The sequence below is a fragment of the Toxotes jaculatrix genome, chromosome 8 (genome assembly GCF_017976425.1).
Source record: "Toxotes jaculatrix isolate fToxJac2 chromosome 8, fToxJac2.pri, whole genome shotgun sequence".
Taxonomy (NCBI): domain Eukaryota; kingdom Metazoa; phylum Chordata; class Actinopteri; family Toxotidae; genus Toxotes; species Toxotes jaculatrix.
The window spans coordinates 16,456,750-16,479,420 of record NC_054401.1 but is presented as its reverse complement, the minus strand read 5'-3'; the positions used below and the strand labels follow the sequence as shown (position 1 = coordinate 16,479,420).

General features: G+C 40.4%; 1 protein-coding gene across 2 annotated transcripts in view; it reads right to left on the bottom strand.

Annotated features, from left to right (window-relative positions):
- The window catches only part of cdkal1 (CDK5 regulatory subunit associated protein 1-like 1), a 221,321-nt gene that overhangs the window by 121,565 nt on the left and 77,085 nt on the right, over window positions 1–22,671 (bottom strand). For both annotated transcript variants that reach the window (XM_041045092.1, XM_041045093.1), the window contains exon 8: window positions 7,531–7,634. In XM_041045092.1, the coding sequence (XP_040901026.1) occupies window positions 7,531–7,634 (104 nt within the window). The remainder of the gene's footprint in view (window positions 1–7,530; window positions 7,635–22,671) is intronic.

The window sequence follows — 22,671 nt, the reverse complement described above, 5'->3', positions numbered from 1 at the left end:
GGTATGTCAGCCCTACAACAAATACTGGAAGTTAAGGTACCTGTTGAGTATGATATGGTGTGAGGAACAAAGCACACAGAAGAGGAATCACACTAAGCTGTGATCTTACAGGTTTGTTTTTGTGTCTATTCTGACCATAAAATAAATGAAATGATGCCACAGTGTTTAAGACCAACAAAAGACTTCCCCCACATCTCCCTGCTGAACTTAACAGTTTTCACCAAAAAAGTACTTTGAAGCTTTCCCGATTCTGTTGGATACGTGTTTCACATTATCATGCAGCCAGCACAAGCATGTCCTCTGTACACACCATTCGTTTGGATGTTTAACAAAATACAAGACTTGCATTGGGGGCTTTCTGCAAACTCATTTGAATTTTGGGTTGTCTTAGTGGAAAGAAAATCTTAACCATTTTATTGCAGTGCTTCACACACACACAGCTATTCTGAGAACTGAACCCTTCCTCTTACCTTTGGCACTGTTAGTGTCACGCAACACATACTAAAAACTGCACAACAATCCAAGGCTCATTATCTCTCTTTGATGCTTCAGTAGTGGCTACATATAGTATGTTTGAACTCTGGAGCGAGCACATATGTTTGACTGAAGTCTGCTGGAGTCTGTTTCATGAGTTTCGTGGCTACGCAACAGCCAGTTTTTGAAAAACTGTTGCTGGAGCCTGAACCATTTCTCAGCGCAGAAGAGCACACGTGAAGAAACTTCTGTCTGTGTGAAAAATATCTGGAACTTATCGGCCTGGAGAAGATTCAGAAAATCCATTTTTAGCTTCTCCATGAAAGCTTTCCCAGAGGATAATGAATTTGACTGCCTCCACACACACACGCACGCACGCACACACACACACACACACACACACACACACACACACACACACAGGAAATCTGTGCTAGTGCTTGCATGCTCAGCAGTTTTCCACATGGTCTTTCCAATAGACAGCGCTTTGATGGTGGTGACTCAACTATGATCAATGAGTTCCTATCAATATTTCAGTCTCTCTGCTCCTCCGACTGTGTCTCAGTTGCCAAGTCTCAATCAATAAGAGACAAATTAGAGGCAAGTTTTCTTTTAATCTTCTAACCTCCATCCATTTTACCTGAATGAATACAAAGTGTACAATTTACATTGGCACGTATGAATGCTGATCTGTATCACCGTGTTTTCCAGTCTGCAGGGAAAACACCTGATATTAATAGCTACCAAACATGCACACCCTAACATCTGCTTTGACCTTGCAAATCTGTCAAATCTGCTTCTTGCATTGCCCTGCTCTCAATACTCCACAGTCTTTTCTCTTCTTCTCTGTTGCTGTGATGATCGAGTGTCCCCACAAGGTTCATTTACCCTTCTTGTAATCTAATGTGGCAATAATATAATATATAATCTAAGGCGCATTTTTAATGTACCCACTGACCTTTAACCTGATCACCCAACCTGGAGGAACCGCTGACCCACACAGGATCGTTTCTGGCAAACTTTGGCAACTCGTCTGCCCATGTGTCACATAGCCGCAGAAGCAGAGGTAAACAGGAGCTGACACCTGTCACAGATGTTGGAGCCAGCCAACAAGCAAGCCCACATATCTGTCTATCTATGGCTATCTGTCATATGTCATCCAGCTGGAGCCAGGGAACTAAGCAGTGTCATTTCTGCTAATATCTGCATTCGACACTGATGCCATCAGTCATGTGGAAAGGAGAAAAAAAGCTGATGATATTAGTGGGTATATTTGCCTTTGATGTATGCTATCATGAAAAAGGGACTTGTGATGTGAACATTAACAAGATAACTAAAAAAATTTGATTATGTTGTCAGTTAAATGTGCAAATTCCAGGCATTACATTGCATTTTCAGTGGTTCTGCTTAGAATATAGTCCATCAAACAATTTTACATAAGGGAGAAAAGTACCAGCTGTCAGTTCAGGAGAAAAAAAAAAAAAGGAATACTGGTGATACAAGGTTTCAGTTGTGTGTTGTCATATGCCAGCACTCGCCACAGCCCAAAAAATTCAAGCTGTGTCGTGATTGCTAAGACGCATGTCACACAATAATGTAGTGTGTCATGTGGGAGTGATAGCAGTGCGTCTGTATCTACGAAGCGTCACGTCCTGTTTTAGACAGGGCCATTTCAAAAACACCCTACTGACAGTTTAAAATGACAAGGCGACAGCCACAGGGGGGTTTGAAGACCACAACAAAAATAGAGTGCTCTGTGGTACACAACCCTGGCACCTCAGTCTGTGAGACTGGCCCCGTGTCACATTTCTCAGGGGCGACCACCATGTTTACAGCACAGGGTATCTGCAGGTTCCAGAGGTTAAAGCCTTTTTAAAGAAGCTTTTAATGGTGCCTTGAATGTGAGAACAGAAACCAGCCAATTTCCAAAATACATGTATAAAAACATACATTTTTCATTTCTAAATGGGCAGAACAGAATGTGCCAGGAGGAAGAGAAGAGTCACTGCTCTGTGGGCAGACCGCGGGCGGATGTAGGCTGTTCAACCCCTATCTACTGTTCTCACCTCATGCAGTGCACTGCCATCTCCACAATTGCTCACCCCAGAAGGATGGGATTGAACTTTCTATTTTAGTATAAACAGGCAGAACAGAAAGTGACTGAATTATGCTTTATGTAACACTTACGTGATGGGGACAAAATCATACTAAAATTATACTTAAGCCTGGTTAGTTTTTACCCTCACTATGCTGCTGCAAGTTACGGATGTGCTATGGACAGCAGAAATATCTCATGTGGCACATACACTAGGATTCATATTTATATTGCAACTCAGTATTTGTCACAGCAAGACCCGAGACACACACCCACGATTAATTATAGGCCTGGTCACCCATCATCATCCGTCATCACATGACCACCGAGAGCAGCATTTGGTAGAATTTATTTTAGTTACCATTACACTCACAATTTAAAATGACCTCTATCCTGTGATGAGCATTTTTGCCTAAATTTGTGTGAGGCCTTGTGTTGCCCTACAGGCTTTTTTTTTTTTTGCAGCCTGTCCTTTGCTGTAGAGGGACAGCCTTGATGGCAGACCGGCCCTATATCCCAAAGTCAACCCTGTCAGTTCAGCTAATGCACTGACAAGGGGACTGATTTGGGGTTTTTAGAAACGCAATGTCACAGAAAGACCCTCACTAAAACAGTAAAAAAAAAAAAAAAAAGCAATCAAACCCAATGCCAATATTGGTCAGACCAACATAGTTGTACAACTTCCATATAAGAGAAAGAGAAAGAGGAATTTAACTTGCCCATTTACTTCACTTATGAAGTGTTTCACAAATGTAAATACAGGTTAAAAAAAAATCAAGAAGTCCAAAAATACTCCAAGCTCCAAACGGCCACTGCTGTTGATATACAAGACAAAAGAGCAGCAGGAAGAAGTGAGAGAAGGAGCAAGTAAAAGAAAGACTGAAGGCTGGAGAGGTGTTTGAATTTAGACAACAAGAGGAAAGCCATGAGGAGGAGAAAAGTCACTGGTTTGTTGGCAGACCGCTGGTGGATGTCGGTTGTTTACATTCTATCTGCTGTGCTCAACTCATGGAGAACACTGACATCTCCAGAACTGCTCACCCTGGGGAATATGATTAAATATTTCTCTACCTCTGGCTGTTTCATACACACACACCTAAAAGATGCACACTTCTGGGACAACTCACACCAACTCATGCACAATCACTGCTTCCTAGTATGTCTGTCATATACAAAAATGAGGCAAATGAACCAAGGGAGGGTCCCTTCCCATATACACGCTCTCTCACACATACACATACACATACACAGCCTTGTCATTTCCTATGACATCCCCAGCCTCCATTACCTGCATACATTAACAAACCTCTCTGATGTTAAAAATTATACATTCATACATTTGAATAATTCAGATTATTTTAAAAGCTGTGCACTCACTCACTCTCTCTTTTTTTCCAGGTGGAAAGAGAGCTATTTACCTCAAATCGCATTTGAATAAATCCCATAAATCCTTTCAAAGTTCCCCGAGATAAACCAATCAAATACCCCCGACACAGGCTGACTGGCCAATCAAAATTAGCATTCATACTTGCTTTTTTTTTTTTTATTAAAAAGACATCAAATAGCAAATCGAATTGCAGGGCCTATTTGTGAGGCTCAATTTGTTTGAGATAAGAAAAAGGTGACTAATAGAGAGAGTGAGAGAGAAAAAGGGGCATTGCTGCGCTGCCATAATGTAATTCCAAACCTAACAAAAATATTTGATGGAGTAAACATCACAGCTTTGGTTGATAAATAGAGAGAAAATATATTATATGTGACAGATAAAATATATATTAGATGGCCAAAGGGTGTGGACGCCAATTATTCCTGAGATGAAACCTGCTTATCACATTCTCTGGTGAATGTGTGTATGTCCGTGTGTGTTTGTGTGTGTGTGTGTGTGTGTGTGTGTGTGTGTGTGTGTGTGTGTGTGTGTGTGTGTGTCTAATAATTATACAATTATAACATGGTCAGCAAGACTCAAAAAACTAGGTTGGAAAACAGTGTGTTTTACTGTGTATTCATACAAACAAGTATGTGTGTGTGTTTGTGTGATGTGATACATTAATACACACATACTTTGTGTTACAAAGTTAAAAAAAAAAAAAAAAAAAGACAGAAAATAGTGTTTGAGTAAAGTCTGGAAACAGGAAGGACTAAAAAACTGACCAGGAAGAACAAAATGTTTTGAAGGTTCACTAATTTAAAACAGCCTCTGATTACGACTGTATCCGTTACAGCGCACAGTAGATGGACAGTGAAACTTCATCTCTCTCCTCTCTCATTACCCATCTCATTCCAACTGTCTGTAAATCATGACAGGCGGTAACCTCCACCTTCCTCTTTCTCTGTTTTGAAAACAACTAACCGTCTCTGACACTCATGCTTCCTGCATTTTAACGGATCACACACACACACACACACACACACACACACACACACACACACACACACACACACTCTTTCTATCAGACCTAACTGAAGTTTCTGCTTTGTGTCCTATGGTGAACCACTATCATGTCTATTATAACTTTGCATGAACTTGCAATTTGTTTGAGTACGTGGTGGTTTTAGAACTGGCATGGTTAACTGACTCATTTATTCATTCATTCACTCATTCATTCTGTATGCAAATGTTAGCAATACAGGACAGCAACATAAGTAATATGAGTCACATGAGTTTTTCCAAAATATCAGTATGCCTTGCACTTCTAACTTCTCTGAAACAAGTGTAAAGGGCAGGTGTATCTTCACCCTACACTGTCATCCACATCTCACATGTGCACAATATACACAAACACAGACACACACCTAAGTTCAAGCAGCTGGTGAGTTTGCCCTTGACTGCCCACCCCCGAGCACCGCAGTGCCATGGATGCAGCTGTTTTAAAGAGTTCTGGAAGGGATTTAGAAAGCCATGTCCTTGTCAAGGGTATATTATTGCTTTTCATTACCCCAATATAAACTGAGGATATTTTCAGTCCGACAATAGCACTGACTCAAAAATTCCAGACTCCTTATTCATGTCAATGAGGCCACTGAGTTGTAAAATCCTGCCACAAAAGAATCCAAACCCTTGTCCAGCATCTCTACATCTGTTGAGCTCTCACATTAGACTTACAGGTTAATATTTCAATTTGTTACTGGTACATGTGTCAACACAGCCACACCGTCTCTGGTGTATTTTGGACACAGAGCTGTTGTCAGTCTGAACACAACCTGAGGCTGAAACAGAAACAGTAATAACATGGTGTTACAAATCAACTTTTAAAAGTATTTAAGAAAGATTGTCAGTGTCCCTTCGTGTGCCAGCATGAATCTGTGGACAGTTGAATAACACTGCCTCAAAGCATTGCCTTCAAAATCTCTGTCAGAAAACCAAACATGAAAAAGGGGCTTTTGCCAAAACAGTAATGTGAATTTGCAGTTGTAGTATCTGCTGCTCATCAGCTGACCGTCAAGTAGGAGGTTCCTGAAGCACTGGGCTGCACCTCTATCCAACAAGTGTTGGTTATGCACAGAGAGTAAATTTTAATCAAATGGGATATATGCCAAGAAAAAAAAGATGAAGGTTTGTTCCTCGAACATTGTTATAAAAGATGAACATCTGAAGCCCAGAGCTTAGTATCATCATGAACAATGAGATCCTTAGAAGGAGCAGAGGGAGTTGTGTGCTAAATGTGCTAAATATGTAAGCAGCATATTTGTTCCCTTTAGACTTTCCTAAAGCATTATCAGTGTTAGAAATAATTCACACTTTAGTTGCTTTATGAATAAGCACACGCGCACAATAAGCACACAAGTTGCAAAATTATTATAACTATTGTCATATCGATTAGCTAACATAGAGGGTTTTTATAAAATGCCATGACTTTGATAGCTCTCAGGAATGAGGTAAATAAGCTGTGATCAGATCAGGATTTAAAATTAAGCTATTCCAAAAACGTTCATGGTCAAATGGTCTCAGGTTGAAGTACATTTAAATTATGTGCATGAGCAATGAAATGTTAATAGGATGAGATGACTGACCTTAGGTTATTATTCTGTGGGCATGAAGACCCCAAACGCAGCATTTGACATGAATTAGGGTAGGACGTTTGAAGAGAAGAGGAGGGGAAGATGATGTGAGTGGGTTGCAAAGGATATTAGCATGGACCTGTGTATTATTTTTAGTGTCTGCCTATACAGATGCAACACACAGATTTTAGAATAAATACCAGACAAATAACTTTCATAATCCAACGGGCTATGCCAGTACAAAAGTCACAAAATAGATAATATACTGCATATGTAGCACATGCTTTGGAAGTGAGATTTGTGTTATCAGTGTGCAGCTTTGCCCTTGACTGACCCGCCTGGGGCTCTAATAGACTCATGGCCTGCTGTGCAGTTGGGGATTCTGGGAGCCTACTCTCAAGGAACAGATGCCAGGGCACAACAGCTGTTCATCTGGCATCGAACTAGAGCCAACTGGCTGGACCCTCTACCCAAGAACAAAAACATCAACATGTGTTACTAAAGCCCCCCCACCCCCTTTACCAGGACAGACACACAAACACACACACACACCACATAAATGCAATACACTGAAGCCACAGGCAGGAGCACACGCAAACACAGTGACATAAAAGTTGTAAACTTAATTGACAACAGCACCAAGAACCGCATTTAATCAACTTAAACACAGCACTGTACACTCAACAAGTGCCGAGTAATCCGATATCAGCACCTTCAATTGTCCAATAGCAGCACTTCCAGGTCCACAGCATATGAGTCAAATATATTGATCACTATTAATCACTTTATCACTGGATATTCAGTGACCCTTATTACCATTAAAGTATCTTTTTTTTTTTTTAGCAAAGATTTTGAAATGATTAAACATATAAACACCTTGTTTGCAGTCATGTTGTGATTGTGTGAGTTTGTGTGAGTTTGTGTGTGTTTGCGTGCATGTGTGGCTGAGATAATGTACTCACCCTGGAAAGATTGCCTGGCTCTCTCCACTAGCTCCTCAATGGGATAGCTGGCAAGGTCTCCTCTGGCATGCTTCGTCTTACAGTAGGTACATGCATTGAGACACCTAGGCAGACAGAAGCAGACAAACAGAGGGACAATGAGGGACGAGAACAGTTTTATTCAAACATCACTGCACTCAGGGATGTCAGATGCCACAGATGAAAGCTAAATTTGGATAAAACTGAGCACACTAAGGCGTTCAAACAGGCTAATATTTCACAAAATGTGCAATAGTAGCTAAATTTGGTTGAGTTCTCATGAGATAGAAAAAGTCAATTAACTTTTTTATTCACCAATCCAGTCACTAACAACAGTTTCACTTGAATCGGCTGAACTGAAGTGTGGAAATACAAGGGCCTGAGAAAAACATGTTGAGCATACAAAGAAACACAAGAGACTTTTTAATGCTTTAATGAAATCTCCTCATGCACACAGGAGAAGAAAGCAGGGAGTCACAACTGTCCTTTCTCTCCTAAACTGTTTATAAGGACTCCAGCTAGCTCCAAAATAACCGTGGACAGCTGTCTCTCTGACCGCGGCAAGCCATGGAAAGATTAGACTCAATACACTGTTTTGTTTTACCAAAAGTAGAGAAACTTAATTCAAATTGACTGTGACAGAGAGGGAGTGAGACTATGAAGCAGAAAAATTAAAATAAGAAACAAAATACACAGGGAAAAAAAGGAGAAATACTCCCTCACACCAGATCCAGAAGAATTGCATGGTATAAAAGTCTTTATTTAGGATGAAGGGGGCTTTTCTTCCCAAGCTGTCTGTAGGTCACTACTGAAAAGAAGAAGGAAGGCCACTGTTAATAGTACTTTTTGTATTTACTCCATTAGGGCTTCATTTCTGACCTCCAATTTGTCATGCTGGGTTAAAAATATACACTGTTGTTACCACAGTCGTTTCTTTTCACTCATTATTTCACTTTTGGCTTAAACTTCTGGCAACAGCTCTTGTTAGTCGCTGTTGTTGCTGGAACGCGCTCTGGAGTGAACACGAGTTAAAGGCTGTAATTAGTTAAATGTGTGCATTTGCGGGGATCCAAATATTTCAAAGGAGAAATAAGACCAAGCTACTTTCTCATAGAGTAAATATGATTTCTCAGCCATTTATCATCTTCCCTCCACGTGTTGCAGTGTGGTGCAAAATAAATAAAAAAATAAAAAGTGAGTTTGGCACCTTTACCTTCAACATTTGGGGGCTTTAGTTTTCTGAATAACTCAGCTGAGGGTGACGAACACTGCCACATTATGAGTTCAATTCCCAATGGAGCCACACATGCTAAGTGTATACTAACAGTGATGTAAAGCACTAAAAACTTCCCATAAGCAGAATGCGGCATGCCAAGTGGTGTTTTCACTATAAACTCCAAACCAACCAAATGTGACTAACTGAAGATTTAACCACAGTCCAGCTGTATTGTAAGAAAACAACATGGCCATCTATTAACACAGTACGACACATAACAAACATCAAACGCTCCTCTTCCTCTCTAATAAAAGTGTCACAGTGTTAAAACTGGTTTGATGTGGGACTTATACGATCCAGTGGGTTGACAAAAACATCTTACTAATGATTAATAACCATCAAATGCTGTGATGTAAGGCGGCTAGTATGAGACCGTGAAATCAGACTGTTGTAGATAACAAGCATAAACCCTGTATCTGTCCATGACAGACTCATGGAGAAATAACAGGGTTTTCCCTGAAGCTGAAACTGACAAACAACACAGAAGTCCCACTGGACTGAAGATACAACTGTTTACAGTGATGTGTTTGTAAGTTGGGTCATGGAGATTCCACGTCGCTCTGGAGGAGCACTTTGCCAAATTTGAACCATTTTTCCAATTACAACTCAAAGTCAAGCAGAGTCAAATTTTATTTACATAGCTCAATATCAAAAATGACACATTTGCCTCAAGGACCTAAAAATCTGTACAGTATACGACATCCATTCATGATGGGTCTTACTAGGGTAACGAAGCAGTGAAGGAACTACAAGTGTAACCTCAAAGTTTTCACTACCCAGTGACTGTTCTTGTTATTAGCTTTAGGGAGATTAGGGTTAGACATTACAGATAAACTTGAGGGAGGCATTTAAAAAAAAATTACACTATTTGTTACTTGAGAGTACATGCTCTTCTAATAACACTCACATTCAGACACTGCAACACACTGACACTAGGGCGAAGATAAGTTTCACCACCATCCACTACTGTTGGCTACTGAGCACATTGATTACCAAAGCCCTGAATAAATAATTAAAAGAGGTAATTCCTGTTAGTGATTATGGTATGAGGAACCTCATTTTTTTTTTTTTTACTCCTTTTACTGGACCATGCAACACTTTCATTCAATATCCACTGAAACACCTACAATATCTTTATAATCATTCTGAAACACATCTGAAACGCCACGAGCATTTTTTTTAATGTCACCATGGAAGATATCCATCCATCTCTCCCTCCCAGGGTATTGCTTATCCTAGTTGAGAGCACTAAAGATGGCAGCTAGGTCACAGGACCTAGCTGTGGAGAAAACACAGACAGATGGGGCCCCGCATGCACGCACACACACACACTGACACCACCAGGGGGTCCATCCATCTTAATGTGATCAGGCCCAGCTGAGTGGATCACACCAACATTAATCTCAAGAGACAGTCAGTGGCCTGCTTGGGTGTGTGTGTGTGTGTTTGCATCAATAATGTGTATGTGTGTTCATGTGGCCGTGCGAGCGTGCTGCTGCTGAACATTCGTCCAGTATCACAACAACGCATTAGCAGTTTCGACCTCTCCATCAGCCTGAACAGACAGCGACAACTAGTCAGCACCCTTAGTCTAACAGTGACTGAAGGAGAGGAGCTGTGTCAATCTCTCTACGACACACACACATGTGTTTGCTGTGTGTTCAGGTTGTACTGGGATGAGGGCTAACAGTAAAACAGTGGAGTGAGTGAGTGAGAGTGAGGGAGTAGCAATGTGGATGCTGTCAGAGCAGACTGAGGCGTGCTGGTCAGCCTGTGAATGTACATGTATATTATGATCCACTTTTTTTTTTGTCTTACAGATCCTGCTGCCATGTTTACTGAAGACGTCCACCAAATGTGATCCCAGGCCGCCTTGTGAGTTGATCTACGCTTGGCCAATCAGAGCGTTTGCTGATGATTAGTGGGCAGTTACTTTCACCTAGCAGTAAAATCTGAGCGTGTGGGGCGGGGACAGAAAAAGGCCCTTAGAAAAGCAGGGCGAAATCAAACAACCGTTACAGAAGTGTTTAATATACACACATAAACAACACAGGTATCAGTGTTAAAGTACTGGACCTTTAACTAAGCCGCTGATGACAAGAACAGCACGATCAATGCTAGAAATACTCTAAACAGAATTACTTTTACCATTAACCAACTATTTCTCCTCCTTATCAAGCCTCTATCCTTTCCCTCCTTTGTTTCTGTCCTCCCTCCCTGCTGTTTCGAACCAGTTAATTAAACCACAGAGGTAGCTGTTGCACCTGACAACGGTGTAGTTCATCAATGTGTTACAATGAGAGAGACTACCTCCCCAGTGTGTGTGCGAGTCTAAGAGAGAGAGAGAGAGAGAGGAACTATTGTGTGGCTGCAGCCTTGAAAAGGTAACAAAGAAAGGAAAGCCCTGAGGTTTCTCTATACATTTGTAAACCTCCCTCGACACACACGCACACACATATGCTCACACACACAAATAGAGTGTAATTCCCCTTGGAGAAGCTCCCTTGTGCAGCATCCTAAAGACACAGACTGGGAGAGAGTTGAGCAGAAAAAGGTTTTCTCAGTGATAAGCATGTAGGGTCTTCACATTAATTAGAAAACTGCTCTATGCATAAACAAACTGGGCCATGTGCGCATTCATGTGAGTGTCTGTGCGTGTGTGTGTTAGTGTTCATGGGGGTTTGTATTGTGTCAGCTTGAAGATGCAATTATGAAAACAAAGCTTAAACTGTGCAGGGAAGTCTGAGCGCTTAGCAAATTGTAAAGCAAGATTATTCATTGCACTTATTGTTGCGATTGGGAGAGGGGTGGAGCGGGTATATGAGCAAACAAAATCGTAAAACTGCTATTATATGAGCGAACAAAGGCTCAAGCCTGTAAGTTTACTATTAATGTCATCTCAAAGTCAAAGTGGAGGTTTTCAAAATAATGTGGAGTCAAGGAACAAAGAATGCTGACACAATGGAGTAAAGACCTAGGAGCAATGAATAGAGGATGATTAGTTATTCAGAGAAAGGTTGGCAGCTAAACCCAATTTAGCCTTGATACACTGTCATGAGCGAGAACCTGGCCCGGGAACTTTGCAGGCACACCAGCGATCTCGTGGGACTTGGATAAAGATGATATTCTTTACATCTTATATCTTATTAAGCGTTCTAATTTTAAACCCTGATCAGGATTTGGGATGAAACACAAATTTCAGTTCTTACAGCTTGTGGAGCTTAATCTTCTTGGCTCACTTTTTAAGCAAAGAAATGTGGTGTTTATTAAGGAGAAACAGAGCTGCACCAGTAATAAAAGCAAATAAGTGCAGCTGTGTGAGGAAACACAGCAAAAAAAAAAATCTCTGTAATGTCAAACAAAGAATATCAATGTGTCTGCCCTTTGTGGATGTAATTAGATGATGTGGATGGTGGTGATATGGGACATCTCCATGTACCAAAATCAAATTAGGTATTTGACAGACTCCTTATCTTACCATTCCAAGAGAAAACCACTCATTGTGTTTCATTACGCAAACAGCAAAGAAAGAGTTTTTTGTTTTTTTTTGTTTTTTAAAGGCTCAAGAATAACTGAAGAAAGAACAGAAGTTTAAATTTGTTTGAGCTCAACCTCAACATCTTCAGTGACTTTCTATTTATTTATATCTTTGCTCTTTTTTTTTTGCTCAATTTGCTTATTTTGCCTTTTACAGTCAAGAGTTTACACTGTGAAACAGATCTGTCATGGACTTGCTTTCTGTCCTGCCAATACTTAGCTCCGGTCAGACTGAGAACTAACACAAAGTTCTCTCACCCTTATCTCACTTAATATTGTTTTTTTAATTTTTTTGTGTGCTGGATATGTGTGTGCGTGTGGTCCTCTGTACGCATGTGCATGTGTGTTTCCTTTCATCTCTGAGTGGACCAGTGTGTAGATGAGTGTGTGTGTGTGTCCTAATGCAGCTGGGGGCCATTTCTCTCCGTGTTCAATTCAGCCTTTGTGTCTGACCTCTTGAATTCTGTTATTTAGTCTCGTGCTCCCGATGCTGCGCACTGAAGCAGCTCTGTGTGTTTGTGTGAGCATGTTTCAGAAAATGTGTCACATGCTGACCTTAGATTTCTGTAACTACTACAGCGGCCTTGCTTGTTGTTTTGACTGGAGAAACAGCACGTGTATGTGTGCGAGAGCATGTGTGTGTGTGTGTGTGAAACCACAATCCCATGACTGTTTTTCCAACTTCTTGTTTTGTCTGTAGAAAGACGTCAAGACTGTTTGTACTAGATCAGTCAGCCCACTGTTACTGGACAAGAATGGTATGATGTTTGCTTGTTATTGAACCACCAGGCTACTGATAAAGTCAGTCAAAGTGGTAGATCTGAGGTTAGACCTGCGAGTGGACTTTCACTGTTTGGCCAGCTGATTATCTCATCTGTTGCCGGCCTGCCTGCCTCGCTGACCACTTCACTGTACAACTGGCTGACTCATGAAATCCTGTCTGAATGACAAGCTGATTTCACTCATGCACTAATAGATTACTTTACTGACTCGGTGGCCGACCACCTGTCTGAGACTGAGTGACCTGCTCACACTGACTTTGGCTGACTGACTAACAAACTGAATGACCACTTTACCAAGTCGCTGGGTAAACAGGTGTGTGACTAACTAAACTTGGACATCTACAGGTACCAGAGTATTTAACTGAAGGCTTAATAAGACTTTATACATTCAACTCAGTGATGTTTCACAGATCTGTAAAATCTCTCACCCAGCTCACTGTTTGGCTGTTCCATCAGTGACTGAGTATCTACTTCACAAGGTTTATCGAACAGATGGCTCGACAAATGATCAGTTTGAGTTGTGTTAATCCGTAAGGTGGGTCACAGAGCTCAGTGGCAAGGTGTAACGTAGGTTGAGGTCACTAATATGCACCAGCAAGCAGGACAGAGCCACTGTCAAGATTCTGGTGTGATTTTAAGTCAGCGTTTTACAGTTATGAAACACAGAGAGAGATATATATTATATATTTTTTAATCTATCACAAGTTGCTTTCAGATTTCGTCACCGTCAGCTGTCATCTCACTGGCTGTGCACTGAAAAGTCAACAGCAGGAGCAAGCCCAAAACCTGAGAGAAACTTGAGCACACTGGCTGGATGCTCAGACATTTGAGAAGCAGGCCCACCCAAGGTAGCAGTGCCGCTGCACTGTGTGTTTCACTCTCTCCGTATGCAAAGCCTGGCTCACAAGAGTGAAAAATGACTCTGCAGCTGATGATGTGGCCTCACTGACAGATTGAAAGGCACAGTGAAGATGGCTTCAGTGCCAGCTTTGCAAAGCATCACCACAGCCCGTACCAAAGGTCTGCTGATGTCTTTAGGGTCATTGAACATTATAACATTAGTTAAGATTATGTTACCAATTACTCTGTCCCCAGAAAAAAAGAGTCACAAAAAAGACAGCCTCGTCTCTGGGTTAATGTTTCTGTCTGACAACTGTGGACCATTTACCTTCTTGGAAGGAAAAGCATGTAGGAAACTGGTTTGAGCAAATAGCCTGTTAGACGATCAGTTGTGTGTGTGTGTGTGTGTGTGTGTGTGTGTGTGTGTGTGTAAACTGCGTTTTCCTGTGACACACTGGGGCTAATTCAGTTACTCAGGGGTTCTGTAGTGTAATGCCTTGTAATGACACACAATCTCATTTTGTCCGAGGAGACACATCAATCTTTTGGATTTACTGTGGGGAGCAGAGTCTCTCCTGGTGAGTGAGTGGGGAGAACAGCTGATGGAGCGCGAGTGTGTGCATGTGCGTGTCTAGGACATGTATTTGTGTGTTTGTGTGTTAAGCAGTGGGAAAGAGGGAAATGGAATAATATGTTCAGACCAGTGGAGCTGAAAACTACCCATACATTGGTTTGATAAACAGCAGGAAAAGGCCACCATGGTAAATAGCTAGAGAAGGTGTGGGTGAGTGTGTGTGTGTAGGTATATGTGTGTGTGTGAGTGTGTGAGTATCTGCATATGATCATGTGTGTATGTCTGGAACAAAATAGAAAAAGAGAACGGGAATTCCTTTGTGGAGGCTTGTGTTTGTGTGTGTTGTATGTGTGCTTAAGTGCAAAATAGAAAGAGACTGTGTGTACATTGTGCATCGATGCATTCCCACAATCCACAACAATCCACAATATGTACGTGATCAGAAACCCTTGTGTAAACACCCTTCACTCCTCTGTAACTCTACTTTTCTGAAGCACATCAGCACATTTCCTCTCTCTTTTGTTGCTCCTTCAACATAATGCATTTTCACTTCTGCTCCTCGGGGAGAAAAACAGCACAGAAAGGAAAAGATGAGATCACTGACCAACGATCAACAAAATGAAAACGCAGTCAAGTAAAGCAGTGTAACATTGCTTGTGTATTTGCTTTTAAGATGAGGGCGAGATACGGACAAATTATCTGTTGTGAATATCGCGTGAACCCCAGTGTTAGATATTACAGTCTGAAAGGGAGTCTCAAGCCGGAGCAGATACGCCTGCTTCGATTTATTAGTGTGCATGTAGGAAAAAGAGGAAAGAGACTCCTCATGTGGCTTCTCTGTGGCATCTCATGCAAAAACTGGCTCCTTATTCTCTTAGGCCTTATTCACTTCCTTACTGCAATTGCCAGAGAAATTCAAATTACCAAAGAGCACATACAGTAGGCTTGATTCAATTTGCTTTTAACCCAGCTAATGACTTCCCATCTCTCCCCCTCTTCCTCTCTGTACCATATTCCCCTTTCTCTTTCAAGCTGAGACTTTTATCTGCAAAAATGGCTCCTCTACTCTTATAATGACTGCTATTCTTTAGTGATTTTCTTTAATACAAAGTGTGTCACCAATGAGCTGTGCTGTGTCTTTTCTACTCTGCCATCTCAAGGCCTCTGGCATCAATGCACACAATGTGCTGAGTTTGACTGATCTCCAAAAAAAAAAAAAAAAAAAGACTTCTAAGAAAGGAATCCAGAAGCAGATTGGGACAGAGAACATGAAGCATGACTATCAGGTGCTGAAGACCGTCACTCGTGTTCTGAAAAGCATGAAGGAGTGTCGGTGTGGTAACAGTATATACTATAAGACAAGTGAGTATCAAACAGTGGTCATGAACTGTAATGTTAACGGGATGTGACAGTTTTGAAATGCAGAAAAGGGGTAAGCAACTTTCTGAATGAAAATAAAATTCTAGAGGAATTTCACAGTTAATCATAGCACAGAGACTCTTCTCACAAAGATAGTGATTTGAGACTTAGCGCTGATGCCAGTAAGGTTCTGGTTCTCTTAGATTTAAGTTAAGCATTTGCTACAGTGTTCCACGCTGATGATGCACAATGTGTAGATGCCTTAATCACCCTTACTGTCTGCAATTAATAAATGGGTAAATAACCTTTTAAAACTAAATTATAAGATAGACAGAGAACTGTATTAGGTGGCCCCACAACCAAAAGAGATGAGCTGCTTAAAACACATGGTAATCCTACTTCCTGAATCAAACCAAAAGTAAAAAGTTTTAAATTTATCTTAGATTTATTTTATATTCCAACTTAAGTTTTATGTCCCATATAAACAAAGTGACCCAGCAAGATGCTGAAACCTTAATTCCTGCTTTCATCTCAAATAGAATCGACTATCGGGAAGCGCTTTTACTGGTCTTCCTAAAGTCCATTGAGAGATTGCAACTTCTCCAGAATCCAGTTGCTAGACTGCTAACAAAAACAAAGAAGAGAGAATACATCAGTCTTAGCTACACCGCACTGGCTCCCTGTATCTTATAGAATTGATTTTAAAGCTCTCAGCGGCTTAGGACCGGGCTACATCACAGATTCCCTGTTGCTTTATGTTCACTCACAAGCCCTCAGATCTTCTACTGCAAGCTTCCTAGCTACCCAAAACCCCACCAAAAAGAAAACTGGAGATGCAGCTTTTTTTTTTTCAGCTATGCTCCCAAACTGAGGAACAGCCTACCCAAAGGTATTAGAGAGGCAGGCTCTGTTGAAAATTTTAAAAGGCACTTTAAACACATTTCTCTTTAACCTAGCCTTTTTTTAAAGGAGAGGCAACCATGATGATGCATGGAAGTCAAGATTGTCTGAAAATAATAACTATTTTCCTTAATATTTCGATTCTGTATTTGTTATGCCCACCATCTTCTCAGCAGTTTTTTGTGTGTGTGAATGAAATTTGACAGGAAGCCCTTGGCCTCAAGGATGCACACAATACACACAACAGTTCAGATGTACTGTGTTTCACTACCTAGAAATTGTAGCCTACCTGGAATTAGGTTTAATAATTTGTTTATTTTTTTACATTTCCTTACTGGAGAAATGTGCTTAAAATCACCTTATTTTGAAGCAATCATTGTGCAAGTAGAGCTCAATGTGGGAGAGCAAGAGAAAGAGAATGTAAGAGCTGTGTTGTTGTCGCTATGAACTTGCTGTCACACTATTTCAAAAACTTAGCAGAAGTAAAATAACGTGGCCAGACGACATATAACTTTGTTTAAACCTGTGTCCTCAACTCCACTCCTGTTATCTGGGAGCATTATTGCTGCCAGCCAAAAAGAAAGAAGCTCGCTATTTCGTTATTTTCTATGTCAACTTTATTTATAAAATCTATGAAATACTCTATGAAATCTGTATTTAGATTCTTAAGAATCTGGACATTCATTCTGACCCTGTCATGTTAATCTGGGACACATCAGTTGAGGAACAGCAGTTATAAAATACTATTGTTTCAACTTCTTTTTTCAAGGTAATAAGTCTACCTGTGACATGGAGGGCCTTGCTGCTGTGGCTTCACAGCCTACTCACTAACCCTACCCCCGCTTGTTCTGAGGCTTATTGTTTTGCTGTGCATCTAGATGTCTGCGACCCCAGATTTACTTCTCCTTCAGTTGGCTATAGCCGTGAACGCTACACCTTGGGCACAATAGTTAACACAAATCTATGTAAAGGTCAGCCGCAACGTTGATAAGACCCATTATTCCACTGTGTCTGTGGATGGAGAAGTTGTGGCAGCCAGACGCAAATCACAGGAAACAAGCAGTTAACACACTAAGGGTCTGTCAGCTAACATAAACATATTCACAGAGCACGCTAACACACAAACACACAGACACTTTTCACTCTGTCTCTGTCTTTATTTACATAGTGTGTGTGTGTGTGCATGTGTGTTTTGCTATGATTATTATTAATGATTGTAGAAATCAAGGATTTGGCAGGGATAAAGGTCTGTGAGAAAGGAGCCAGTAGGCCGTTCAAATCCTTCATGATTGTAGGAAAAAAATAAAATAGAAAACAACACACACAAAAAAAAAAAGATTAGAGATTAATGCTGTGTAGCTCAAGTAAAGCATAATACCTACAATTTAATACCTTTTAAACGTTCATGTTTAAAAGGTATTAAATATCCATTCAAAACCCTAACAATGGCATCATGTGAAATTCAAAATGGCTTAATGGCCAGATTAAATTAGCTTTCTGTTAAGTAGATAAATATGTTACTATTAGTGTCAGAAGGTGAAAAAAAGAAAATAAAGGCAGCTGAATAGAAGGAGTTGAACAAAGGAAAGAGGATAAAATACTGTATGGGCTCCAAGGTTGTCCTTTATACTCCCTGGATGGGTTAGGCTAGTAACTCACAGAATAAGACATTTCCACCTCTATGTAACAAAAATCAAGAACGTTCAAATGTATTATGAATTAAATCCTTCAATGTTTGCTTCTATTCAAGAGATGTCAGCATCTCTATTTGTGGACCTATCATAAGCTTAACCTCGCAAGCATTTGAAGGAGAATTATGTGCAGGCTGTGGCTGAGGAAAATATCAACCAAGCACACTATTTTCACAGTATCATAATGGGTAAGAAAAATATAAAACATATTTAAATGGTATATGTTTGAGAATGAAAAAAAACATTTGCACTATGCATGACCATAGACAACAAACATAACTGTCATTATGGTGTAATATTTACATGATTTGAACAGGGGTGCAGCCGCCCATATTAATATTGATTCAACTTCTAACTATGTGTTGCGATGCAGGAGCTTCCAGCGCGGCAATCAAACATCAAGGCAGCAGTCGGTCCACCAGCAATTCTTCACTCATGTTTGAGAGGGCTCTAAAACCACAAGAAGCCTACTTCCCACTGCCTATTCCCTCTGCGTCTTCCTGCCTACCTACCGGCCCGGAGGACACAAATGATGAAGTTGGTTATTGGGTTGAGGTTACAGCGGAGGATCATTAACACCTGACTTGAGCACACTGTAATAACAATGACAGAGATTATGACTGCCAAAAATGTGACTAAATAGAGAACATGGAAGAGAAAGATAATGAAATTAAATGAGCTGTAACAGTGGAACAAAGGTTTTTCTTTTTTTTTTTTTTTTAGCTTCTTTTTTTTTTTTTTTTTAAATGCCTGGAGTCTAATGGCAAAGGTTCACACAATCAGACACAGCAACAAATACACACACAAGTTTAATGGCCCATTCTGACTGAGTGGCTGTAAATTCCTTGTTTATGATGCTGAAGCATCACGATTCAACTTGCTCACAAAAGGGCTTTTTACTGTTGCTGACAACTCACACACACACACACACACGTAGATATACACAGAGCAAGAAGGGATCGTTAGTGTAGCCTAAGGCAAAACACACACCAGCTTCTTTACTTGCATAAAGCGTGCTAAAACTGGGACACAAACTGAGAACTAGAAAGACATGAAGTCTTTTTCCAGTTTAAGGCTGTATGAAAAATGAACCCTGCCCTCAGGCTCATCTGTTTGCATAAAGAAGCTATGGAAGGAATAAAGTAAGAAACAATCCAAAACTAAATGCCGGCGACTGGATCATGAGACAATTACAGAGCACAAGCCTAACAGCAGCTGCTGGAGTCAACATGAGACGCAAGAGTCAGGTGGAATTCAAAGTAACCATGTCTGATTCAGTCCCATGCTGAAAAGCACCAGCACTTAACGTAGTTCAACTGTATCTCCCTTTAATGCTTCTTCTTCATCAACTGCTATTCCCTCCACTGCTTCACTGCCATCCCTGACCATTCAATATGCATATACACAACCTGTGAAAAAGCTTCCCGTTGTATTGTTGCAAAGGTTTAGAGGTTTACCTTTATCAAAAACTGTTTTAAAGTAGATAATATCCTAAAAACTTTGGCGTTTGTGTTTGATTTCAACAACTTTTAGTTCACTTGGTCTTCAATAGCCTGTGACTTTCTCGATATTCAAGACTGCAGGAAGGATGAAGTTATTAGGTTTTGATGTCTATTAGATTATTTTAACTAATCTTATAGACCAAACTTGTTACACATTACAAAAATGATGTTACTGACACCAATTATGTTCAAAATGTGACCTATACAAAAACTGCATGGACGGCAGCACACATCTGCTTCCAAATTTCATTAAAAAACTGAGCTGCTCTATTATAGAAAACATACAAACTACATTTAAAGTTTATTACCATTGTGTGCACATCTTCTATATATATCATTCAATAATTGTCCTTCACATCCATAATATGTACGTAACACTCACTGTGTCTGCAAGCAATGGAAAGAATCAAACTGCAACTCCCATAAGAAAACAAAATATTAGTGTACTGAAACAACTAATATCAGCAATAACACTGGTGCAACATGCTGCTTTTGGACTGAATCTTCAAAGAAACAATCAGGGCTTTGGCTCATTAGTGTGTCAAGTAAAGATGACTCAAAATAACTGTGCTAATGGCCCAGGAGAAACCTGACAACGTTCTTTTAATACAAAGCCAGAGGGCATTTGAGGACTAGCTGGACTATTCTGAATTTATTTTCTGATGGGGATGAAATTAACTTGGTGGAAAAAAAAACTCAATCTAATTTGGCTTTAATAGGTGCAAATGAAATTAATATGCAACTTAATGAAACTAATATTGTGAATCAATTTGAACGTGAAATTAAATTTTCATAGGTAATCCCAGGTGAAACACTATGCCTGGCTGTTGAGGGGATTTGCACTAATAAAGTGAAGGGAATGGTAGAGTAGGTTCATCGCTTAGACCCAGACTCTGTGCAGAGTAATTTGAAATGAGTAAATGGGTTTTATTTAAGAATGAATCTGAATGTTACGGATGTTATGGATGAATGTGGTTTACAGAAGTTCAAATGGGTCAAGCTTTTAGGGTTTTGTTTTCCATAAAAATGCACTCTATGGTATCTGGTAGACCAAGGATTTCTGATGATAATTTTGCCCAGAAGCAATGTGAAGCAATATATGTGCTGTTTCACCCCTGTCTCTAAAGATCCCACCCCATAGTCTACATAAGTGCCCCAACCTGCCCCACTGAGAGCAAGATCTCTGTGTGGCTCCTCATCCATTTACACCAGTTATTGTGTTCAGTGGAGCATTCAGTAAAGTCAAAAACATTAAACCCACATTTAAAAAAAGTGGTAAGCACATGTTTTTTTTCCCCCCTTGGCATCTGACAATGACATAATGAGAGAAGTTCTCTAAGAGTATTCTCAGACCATATGTGGTTCAAATCCTCTGGTGGCTGCTGAGCTGATGGGCTGACTTCAGTAAGAGGGCATATGCAGGATTCAGACAGCCTAATTTTAACAATCTGTATGCTTAAATTTAATCCTACTACTCTGAATATCACTGAAATCTGAAAAATGCTTGACAAAATTATTCTTCAACTGAAAAAGCTTTAGTAATACTCAAATAAATTCCTCATTCCATGGTAGGGAGATAAAGCTATTAAATGAATTTAAGATGTTAACATTTTTATTCACTAAAATTATTTGACTTTTCAAGGACCTACAGATAACCTGTGGGAGCACTCCACCCTGCAGTATGACATGAACTTGACATCTGGCAAGAAAACACCGGGAAGGAGAGAGAGCTTAACTGAATGCGTCCCACATGTTCACACACACACACACACACACACACACACACACAAAGACTGGCAACAAACCTGAGACATCACAGGCCACACGCACACTACAAATTAATAGTTTCAAATGTTCTCATCTGATGAGGAGGCAGTCTGGAGAACGACTTCAACCGATGTTGTGCATGTGTGTGTCTGCATGTCAGACAAAGACTTCTCTGTTTCATCAGCTGACAAATGTCACCAGTGATGTCACTACTACCTCAGAGGAATATTTAAAACAGATCATCTATAAACGGAGAGCATAAAGGACACATTCTCTTTTCCGTAGCACACACACAGACATGAGCGTGAACCCACACACATTTATCAAGAGGACCGTGTCAAATTAGTGACACTAATGACTGTCCAACTCGCACAAAAGCGCGCATTAAGCTTGGATTTTCAGTAACACCACTGTTATTTGGGAGAGATTTGTCAACAGCCGATTCCCCCAGTCAACATATTCGTGTAATCCCCCCGGCGTTCTAAACAAGTTCCAGTTAAAACAGTAAAAAAGGGATTTATTTGTGGCTGGCCTGACCCTTCTGAAAAACAACAGCAAGTTCATCTGGATCAGATACAGACCCCCTGCTGAAGGAGGGCTGGCAAGGGACTTACATCTGCACACACATACCACAGCACAAAAAAACTGAAAATGGGAGACAACAAAAGCACACAGATATAAAAACAGTCAGTTACAGGCAGGTACATAAGGACTTAAAGCAAGTAGTACCGATACTAGCACTGTAGTTATGATTTGATAGTGACCGAGACAGAGCGATAGAGAGACCAGGACAGGCTGAGATCCATTTATCCACAATTATCAAAACACTGGGAGGCAGTGAAAGAGCCAGAAACAGTGTGTGTCTGCCCCTGTTGTAGCAGGAATAAACCAATCA